General features: G+C 46.8%; 1 protein-coding gene across 2 annotated transcripts in view; it reads left to right on the forward strand.

Moving 5' to 3' along the window:
- The window catches only part of cxxc1a (CXXC finger protein 1a), a 22301-nt gene that overhangs the window by 6287 nt on the left and 6014 nt on the right, over nt 1-10000 (forward strand). For both annotated transcript variants that reach the window (XM_078254119.1, XM_078254120.1), the window contains exons 2-9: nt 1-5; nt 322-422; nt 1895-2043; nt 4522-4677; nt 4870-5061; nt 5714-5815; nt 7580-7821; nt 8483-8690. The exon at nt 1-5 is cut by the window's left edge. In XM_078254119.1, the coding sequence (XP_078110245.1) occupies nt 1-5; nt 322-422; nt 1895-2043; nt 4522-4677; nt 4870-5061; nt 5714-5815; nt 7580-7821; nt 8483-8690 (1155 nt within the window). The remainder of the gene's footprint in view (nt 6-321; nt 423-1894; nt 2044-4521; nt 4678-4869; nt 5062-5713; nt 5816-7579; nt 7822-8482; nt 8691-10000) is intronic.

Consider the following 10000-nt stretch of genomic DNA (forward strand, 5'->3'; position numbering starts at 1 on the left):
ATGATGTAATACATCCCATCTTTCATCTATGAATAATAGATAGCACGGACAAAAACAACACATAACACTAACCTGTCTGTCCTTCTGTCTGTCTCTCTATCTGTCTGTCTGTATGTCTGTCTCTCCGTCTGCCTGTCTGTCCGTCTCTCTGTCTGTGTGTCTATCTGTCTGTCCACCTATCTGTCCGCCTGTTTGTCTGTGTCTGTCCGCCTGTCTGTCTCTCTGTCTGTCTCTTTGTCCACCTGTCTGTCCGCCTGTCTGTCTCTCTGTCTGTCTCTTTGTCCACCTGTCTGTCCACCTGTCTGTCTGTCTGTCTGCCAGAGGGTGTGACAGCTGCTCTGAGTGGTTTCATGGAAAGTGTGTAGGAGTTTCGGAAAAGTCAGCTAAATCCATCAGAGTGTGGTACTGTCCGTCCTGCAAAGGTCAGTGTAATATCTAAAATAGGGTTTTTTTAACACAAATATAAAGAATAAGTCTTTATATCTCTTCACGTTCAGACTCAAACCAGCAGTAAATGTACCTCCTAACAAGTATTGTGTGTGTATGACCGATCTCACATATCTCCAGAACATTCTGACGGACACATGAGGAGAAAATTAACTAGCGAGACGAGATCTGGCGACACAGAGAAGCTAACGTCAGCTAACATTCACCATCGCCCAAAACTCTGTTGTTCGTGATGCTAAATATGTCTTTTAACTGTGTAAATCTTTAGTAGCCTATAGAGAATATTTGGTTTGAGTCCAGCTGTTTGTTAGCTGTTAGCTGTTTGTTAGCTGAGTGTTAGCTGTTAGCTGAGTGTTAGCTGTTTTTTAGCTGTGCATTAGCTGTTTTTTAGCTGTTTGTTAGCTGTGTGTTAGCTGTTTGTTAGCTGTGTGTTAGCTGTGTGTTAGCTGTTTGTTAGCTGTTTTTTAGCTGTGCATTAGCTGTTTTTTAGCTGTTTGTTAGCTGTGTGTTAGCTGTTTGTTAGCTGTGTGTTAGCTGTGTGTTAGCTGTTTGTTAGCTGTTAGCTGTGTGTTAGCTGTTGTTAGCTGTTAGCTGAGTGTTAGTTGTGTGTTAGCTGTCTGTTAGCTGTCTGTTAGCTGTTAGCTGTGTGTTAGCTGTTAGTTGTGTGTAAGCTGTTTGTTAGCGGTTAGCTGTTCTTTAGCTGTTAGCTGTGTGTAAGTTGTTTGTTAGCGGTTAGCTGTGAGTTAGCTGTTTGTTAGCTGTTAGCTGTGTGTAAGCTGTTTTTTAGCTGTTAGCTGTGTCTTAGCTGTTTGTTAGTTGTTAGTTGTGTGTTAGCTGTTTGTTAGCTGTTAGCTGTTTGTTAGCCGTGTGTTAGCTGTGTGTTAGCTGTTTGTTAGCTGTTAGCTGTGTGTTAGCTGTTTGTTAGCAGTTAGCTGTGTGTTAGCTGTGTCTTAGCTGTTTGTTAGCTGTTAGCTGTGTCTTAGCTTTTTGTTAGCTGTTAGTTGTGTGTTAGCTGTTTGTTAGCTGTTAGCTGTGTGTTAGCTGTGTCTTAACTGTTTGTTAGCAGTGTGTTAGCTGTTAGCTGTGTGTTAGCAGTTTGTTGTGTGTTAGTTGTGTGTTAGTTGTGTCTTAGCTGTGTCTTAGCTGTTTGTTAGCAGTTAGCTGTGTGTTAGCTGTTAGTTGTGTGTAAGCTGTTTGTTAGCGGTTAGCTGTTCTTTAGCTGTTAGCTGTCTGTTAGCTGTGTCTTAGCTGTTTGTTAGCTGTGTGTTAGCTGTGTGTTAGCTGTTTGTTAGCTGTGTGTTAGCTGTTAGTTATGTGTAAGCTGTTTGTTAGCGGTTATCTGTGTGTTAGCTGTTTGTTAGCTGTTTGTAAGCTGTGTGTTAGCTGTTTGTTAGCTGTGTGTAAGCTGTGTGTTAGCTGTGTGTTAGCTGTGTGTTGTTTTCTGCAGACAAAAACTTGTCTCTGGAGATTAAATACCGCCCAAAGAAGAACAAGGAGAAAGAAGAGAAAGAGTCAGAGCCGGAGATGGAGGACAAACCTGATGGAGACGGTAGCTCCACCCCCCAGGCCAAGACTGACAGGAGGCGGGGCTCACAGGTAACCTAGCAACAAGACTGACAGGAGGCGGGGCTCACAGGTAACCTAGCAACAAGACTGACAGGAGGCGGGGCTCACAGGTAACCTGTGGGGTGGCACATGGGGGACCAATATATAGGACAGATAAAACACAATGGCTGTGTCTCAAAGCGCCTACTGTCACACTTCAAACACTTAGTTTTAAGTATATCATGTAGATAACGCAAAAAGTCAGAGCACTGAAAGTACCAGGATGACCCCCTAAAAACGGTCAAAAAGCTCAGTGTGGAACGATGGACCCTACGCGCACTAAACGGGCGCCATCTGGACTACAAAGCAAAAAGGGGAGGGACCAGGGACGTCGACCGGCAGCTGATTGGAGGCCGTGCAGTTGCTGAATCTGTTTTTTAGATCGACAAAGGTCAGTGTAAAAGATTTGTCAGATTTCCTGTCAGTGTTTTAACGTAAGTGTTCCTTTTGGGACAATACTAACCATCGAACATGGGCACTGAGGCAGTAATAGTAGTATGAGGAATGAGACACAGTCTGTGTAATAAGACATCACATTCATTATTAATTTCACTTGTTTTTATTTTCAACAATTCTGTATCCAAATACAAGACACATTGTCTATTGGCTCTTGGACAGTCATCATGGAAACATTAACGGGTCATGTGACGAGGGCTGGGAAGACTTATTTTTCCCAGAAGCGTTTACAAATGAAGAGCAATACACATACAATAAAAAAATAAAAAAGAAAACCTTGCTGCACAGTTTTCAGACAAAAGGAAAACTGTCCGGCCCGACTCGTTACCTCCAGGGCCGACGTTATAACGTGAATAACGTCGGGGTTAAAATCCCGTTTCCGGTGAGCAGATGAATGAACTTGGCTTTCAGTCTGGGGATTATTTCGGACACCGCGCACACACACACACACACACACACACACACACACACACACACACACACACACACACACTGAGCTCTCTTAAAGAAGCCGCAGCACCATTTTACAACAAACGTCTTATCGCGCTGATGTGACCGAGCCCGACCATCATTTCTGAATATCTGTCCGTCGGGACAGGTTTGGGTATCCATGCCTTAATAGGAAAGAGAACAGAAATAAAATGCAATACACAACTTATTACTTACAGCAGCAAGTTCTCTGCAGCTACTTCAACATTAGATTAGATCAGATTCAACTGTATTGTCATTGTGCAGAGTACAAGTACGACGAAAACGAAATGCAGTTTGCGTCCAACCAGAAGTGAGAGAGCAGAAAAGTGTAATGTGATAAACAGGACAAGAACTCTAGTGCAGTGAAGACCAGTAGTGTACAGTTGGTTAACAGAAGGTGGTTTAGTAATATAAATTAAATATAAATATGAGCAGTGTATTAGCAGTTACCTTGTAAAAACAGAATAAATATCCATCCATCCATCCATCTTCATCCGCTTATCCGGGGTCGGGTCGCGGGGGTAGCAGCTCCAGCAGGGGACCCCAAACTTCCCTTTCCCGGGCCACATTAACCAGCTCCGACTGGGGGATCCCGAGGCGTTCCCAGGCCAGGTTAGAGATATAATCCCTCCACCTAGTCCTGGGTCTTCCCCGAGACCTCCTCCCAGCTGGACGTCCCTCCACCTAGTCCTGGGTCTCCCCCGAGGTCTCCTCCCAGCAGGACGTCCCTCCACCTAGTCCTGGGTCTCCCCCGAGGCCTCCTCCCAGCTGGACGTCCCTCCACCTAGTCCTGGGTCTCCCCGAGGCCTCCTCCCAGCTGGACGTCCCTCCACCTAGTCCTGGGTCTTCCCCGAGACCTCCTCCCAGCTGGACGTGCCTGGAACACCTCCCTAGGGAGGCGCCCAGGGGGCATCCTTACCAGATGCCCGAACCACCTCAACTGGCTCCAGAATAAATATGGCTATGTAATATGAACAATGTATGTAGTAGCAGTGACATTATAATAGTAGTAAGAATACTATAGATAAATGCAGAGTAGTATTATAAGAAAAACAGAATAACTATGGATATTCAGTATGAATGTAGACAGATATGTGCAGTATGTGCAGCTATGTGCAGTGTGGTAACATTATAAGAGTAGTGAGAATAAGTGTACGTGCAGGATGAGTAGTATGAAGAGCAGTAGAATATGGCTGTGTGTAAGTGTAGTAATAATATGTTTCTACTTCTAAACCGGCCTCATTTCAACAAAGTACACAGTTGCCGTCCAAGCAGCGAAGTGACAGTACTCTGATCCAAGTGGAAATTGATTGACAGCAGTCATGTTTTAGGTTTGGGCGGCGGGTGCCACCCCGGGACCCCCTCTAGACCCACCGCTGTCTGTAGAGTGTCCTGAGACAACTCCTGTTGGGATTTGACACTATAAATACAGTTGAATTGAATGTTATAGCAAAAGAAAACTATAAATAAACTATGCAAATATAACTTTTCGTTATTAATATAACACTTTCAAGCGAGGCCGCGCCCACGTTTGTGTTTCAGATCAAGCGTTCAGCCCGGATGTGTGGGGAGTGTGACGCCTGTCTGAGGACGGAGGACTGCGCTCAGTGTGACTTCTGTAAAGACATGAAGAAGTTCGGCGGTCCAAACAAAATCAGGCAGAAGTGTCGCATGCGGCAGTGTGAGGTCCGAGCCCGGGTGAGTCGCCGCGCTCTTCCCACCTTCATACAGATGACCGGAGAGTTTCCTGTTGTTCCTGATGATGTGAAATGTCTTTCTGTTGTTTCATTCGGACTTTTAGGGCCCTATCTGGCACCCGAGTGTCTTTGCTAGTTTAAGACCGACGCCGTTGTCGAACTGATGATGATTATGTTGTTGATCTGTGAGCAGAAGATGCTTCGCGTCAAAGACGAGGAGATGAGTCGCTGCGGCGGCAGGGGGCGGGGCTTGTCGAGGAAGGGGGCGGGACATCAGACCGAGGAGGAGGAGGAGGAAGAGGAGGACGGCGACGAAGAGGCGGTCTTCAGTGAGAGCGAGCTGGAGCTGTACGAGCAGTACAAAGCTGCCGGATACAGAGACCTGGTCAGTTCGTTAATCTGCACAACATACACAGAGACAGACAGACAGGCAGAGAGACAGACACACAGGCAGAGAGACAGACACACAGGCAGAGAGACAGGCAGACAGAGAGACAGGCAGAGAGAAGAAATGTAGAAATGTAAATTATTGTGGGATATGTATGCCGGCGTTGTGTCCAGTGTTTGCACACTGTGTGTGTGTGTGTGTGTGTGTGTGTGTGTGTGTATGTGTGTCTGTGTGTGTGTGTGTGTGTGTGTTTGTGTATGTGTGTCTGTGTGTGTGTGTCTGTGTGTGTGCGTGTGTCTGTGTGTGTGTCTGTGTGTCTGTGTGTGTGTGTGTGTGTGTGTGTGTGTGTGTGCGTGTGTGTGTGTGTGTGTGTGTGTGTGTGTGTGTGTGTGTGTGTGTGTGTGTGTGTGTGTGTGTCTGTGTGTGTGTGTGTGTGTGTGTGTGTGTGTGTGTGTGTGTGTGTGCAGCTGACTGTGATGAGGTCATAGTACTCTGTTATGTTTCACCAGAAATAGTATAACATTCACGTGCTATTGGTTTCAGACAGCATGTTAGTGTGGGATTTCGGATGCAAGCCGCGTGTTTCTGACCAATCAGCCGCCAGAACAGGCACTTCCTTCCTGTGGTGTGATGCGTCTTCCTGTTGCAGGTGTGGCACAGCGAGGAAGAGGACGGTCAGTCGGACTCTCTGAGGAAGAAGGCCGTGAAGGTGAAACACGTCAAGAGACGAGAGAAGAAGACGGAGAAGAAGGTAAGTGAAGACGGTTTAAAGCATTGGTTCTCAAAATATGATCATTAATGTCCCCCTTTGAACAGTGTCTTTAAGCCATGAACCCCCTAAAGTCTGTATAAAGAGGAAGAATACAGCGATGTCAGAGATAGATTTACTAAACTACAGCCTTGGACCTGGACAACATTTAGATGATGATGAAGAAAGGAGACATAAACATGGAAAAAGATGGAAGAAAGAAGGAAGGAAGGCAAGAATAGGACGAACATAGTAATAAATACTTAGTAGAAGTAACTAGAGCCTTGTAACTGAAAAACATTTAGCAAAAAATGTCAAGTACCCCCTGCAGTCCTCCAGAGTACCCCTATCCTTTTAGTTTAACATGAAACAGCTCCGAAATCACCATCACCAAACTCCACCAGACTCCATGTAAATAATCAGTAATTTAATCATCGTAAAACACACGCTAAATAAAACTACCAAAAGCCGTCTTGGTTCATCTTTCCACTGTTCCAACAATCACCACTCTGGTTTGGTTGAAATAAACCCTTAATTCACCCATTTACATGTGGAAATATGCTGGCTCTATACACGCTAAAAGTCCTGATTATTTACATGGAGTCTGGTGGAGATATGCTGGCTCTATACACGCTAAAAGTCCTGATTATTTACATGGAGTCTGGTGGAGATATGCTGGCTCTATACACGCTAAAAGTCCTGATTATTTACATGCAGTCTGGTGGAAATATGCTGGCTCTATACACGCTAAAAGTCCTGATTATTTACATGGAGTCTGGTGGAGATATGCTGGCTCTATACACGCTAAAAGTCCTGATTATTTACATGGAGTCTGGTGGAGATATGCTGGCTCTATACACGCTAAAAGTCCTGATTATTTACATGGAGTCTGGTGGAAATATGCTGGCTCTATACACGCTAAAAGTCCTGATTATTTACATGGAGTCTGGTGGAAATATGCTGGCTCTATACACGCTAAAAGTCCTGATTATTTACATGGAGTCTGGTGGAAATATGCTGGCTCTATACACGCTAAAAGTCCTGATTATTTACATGGAGTCTGGTGGAGATATGCTGGCTCTATACACGCTAAAAGTCCTGATTATTTACATGGAGTCTGGTGGAGATATGCTGGCTCTATACACGCTAAAAGTCCTGATTATTTACATGGAGTCTGGTGGAGATATGCTGGCTCTATACACGCTAAAAGTCCTGATTATTTACATGGAGTCTGGTGGAAATATGCTGGCTCTATACACGCTAAAAGTCCTGATTATTTACATGCAGTCTGGTGGAAATATGCTGGCTCTATACACGCTAAAAGTCCTGATTATTTACATGGAGTCTGGTGGAGATATGCTGGCTCTATACACGCTAAAAGTCCTGATTATTTACATGCAGTCTGGTGGAAATATGCTGGCTCTATACACGCTAAAAGTCCTGATTATTTACATGGAGTCTGGTGGAGATATGCTGGCTCTATACACGCTAAAAGTCCTGATTATTTACATGGAGTCTGGTGGAGATATGCTGGCTCTATACACGCTAAAAGTCCTGATTATTTACATGGAGTCTGGTGTAGTTTGGTGATGGTGATTTCGGGGCTGTTCCATGTTAAACTAAAAGGATCTTCCTCTTTAACTAAAAGGTCTATCTCTGTAGGGATCCTTTCATAATGTTGTCAGACAAATTACCCTTTAAACTAGCCAGCTGATGATGTCACTATGTCACCGATGATGTCACTAACACACCTGTCCTCTGCTGCAGAAGTCTGTCTCTGTGCCGAAAGAGGAAGTGAAGCCTGAAGTGAAGCCTGAAGTGAAGCCTCGCCGTCACAAAGCCAAGCAGCGTCACAGGGAGCGCGTGCGGCACAGCGAGCGAGGAGGAGAGGGCGGGGCTAAGGAGGTGGGTGGGGCCATGCGGCAGTGTCTGGGACCAGGATGTGTCCAACCGGCGAGGACCAACTCCAAGTACTGTTCTGACGACTGTGGCATGAAGCTCGCCACCAAGTGAGTCCCACGTCTCCCTCTCTGTGAGGGAGACACAAACCTGGTCTGAGTGAAAACTCAATCAATGACTTCTCCAAAAAGATACTGATGTCTGTCCGTCCGTCTCTTTCCATCTCTTTCTCCCTCTCTCCCTTTCTCCCTGTCTTTCTCCCTGTCTCACTTTCTCCCTGTCTCTCTCCCTTTCTCCCTGTCTCCCTGTCTCCCTTTCTCCCTGCCTCTCTCCCCGTCTCTCTCCCTTTCTCCCTGCCTCTCTCCCTGTCTCTCTCCCTTTTCCCGTCTCTCTCCCTTTCTCCCTTTCTCCCTGTCTCTCTCCCTGTCTCTCTCCCTTTCTTCCTGTCTCCCTTTTCCCCGTCTCTCTCCCTGTCTCTCTCCCTTTCTCCCCGTCTCTTTCCCTGTCTCTCTCCCTTTCTCCCTGTCTCCCTGTCTCCCTTTCTCCCTGCCTCTCTCCCCATCTCTCTCCCTGTCTTTCTCCCTTTCTCCCTGCCTCTCTCCCCACCTCTCTCCCTGTCTCTCTCCCCATCTCTCTCCCTGTCTCTCTCCCTTTCTCCCTTTCTCCCTGCCTCTCTCCCTGTCTCTCTCCCTGTCTCTCTCCCTTTCTCCCTGTTTCTCTGTCTGGCTTTCTTCCTCTCCCCGTCTCTCTGTCCACATGTCTGTCCATTAGTCGTATCTATGAGATCCTGCCTCAGAGGATCCAGCAGTGGCAGCAGAGTCCGTGCGTTGCTGAGGAGATGGGGCGGAGACAGCTGGAGCGAATCAGGAAGGAGCAGCAGGCGGCGAGGCTCCGCCTCACGCTGATGGAGAAACGCTTCCACGAGCTGGAAGGCATCATCGCCAACGCCAAACAGCAGCAGGTCCAACACCACGAGGAGGTGAGACGGTCTGAGAAGCGAAGCCAACGCTGACGCTCCTTAAAGCTGCATTCTCTCTAACGTCCAGCAGGGGGCGACTCCACCGGCTCCAAAAAGACGTTTCTATAGAAGTCTATGGCTGTGTCTCATTCCTCATACTTCCGTCAGCACACCGCTAACGTGCACTGACCACTTACTGCCGTAGTGCCCACGTTCGATGGTTAGTATTGTCCCAAAAGGAACACTTACGTTAAAACCCTGACAGGAAACGACGAGCCGCCATTATGCTCGGTTGGGAAATCCGGGAGAAGCCAGACCCATGTGACGCGTTCGTCCAATCAGCTGCCGGTCGACGTCCCTGGTCCCTCCCCTTTTTGCTTTGTAGTCCAGATGGCGCCCGTTTAGTACGCGTAGGGTCCATCGTTCCACACTGAGCTTTTTGACCGTTTTTAGGGGGTCATCCTGGTACTTTCAGTGCTCTGACTTTTTGCGTTATCTACACGATACACTTAAAACTAAGTGTTTGAAGTGTGACAGTAGGCGCTTTGAGACACAGCCTGTGAGAAAATGAGCCTACTTCTCTCTTCATTTATTACCTCAGTAAACATTTTCATAACGAGTTTATGGTTTCAAGTCTTCTTCAACACAGCATGATGTTCATTTAGTAAATGATGCTCCCATTTATTTAAAAACAGACGATACAGCAGGGGATGCTTTAGGACCTGTCAGTCAGGACAGAGGCTTAGCGATGCTAACCATGCTAACACTGGGGACATTAAAACAGATGTTGCGGCTGTAAGCAGTCCAACAAAGTGCTGCCGCGAGGGACTGAACACTGAGAGCTGCTTAAACACACCGTGACGCCCTCCAGGTTGTACAGCAATGATTTATTCCTCCACGGGTTCGCCGACAACCTGATGCCAGGACTCTCAGAGTGACTGCAGGTCTCTCTGGTTAACGTCCTGGGTTCAGAGGAGCTCTTCATGGCGAATGAAAGGCTTGATCCCACCAAGGAGCTCATCCAATCAGATCGAAGCGTTGACGTCAACGCTGCTGCCAGTTCTGCCGTCGTTTACCTTTTTTCTTCTCCTTCTAGTCCGCAGAAAGAGCAACGTCTGTAGCCTTTGCTCATTAGCGCCACCTCTGTTCAGGAGAAGACTGCAGCTGGTGTCCACCACCAGCGCGGGTATAAACAGTCACGGCGATCCCATGACGTCACATTTACACGCACCAGCTGGGCTGCGTCCAGTAAATAAGAGCCTCAAATCATTGTAATACAGTCTCTCTCTCTCCATCTGTCTCTCTCTCCCTCTCTCTCTCTCTCTCTCTCT

This window comes from Sander vitreus, chromosome 7 (genome assembly GCF_031162955.1).
Source record: "Sander vitreus isolate 19-12246 chromosome 7, sanVit1, whole genome shotgun sequence".
In the NCBI taxonomy this organism is placed as follows: domain Eukaryota; kingdom Metazoa; phylum Chordata; class Actinopteri; order Perciformes; family Percidae; genus Sander; species Sander vitreus.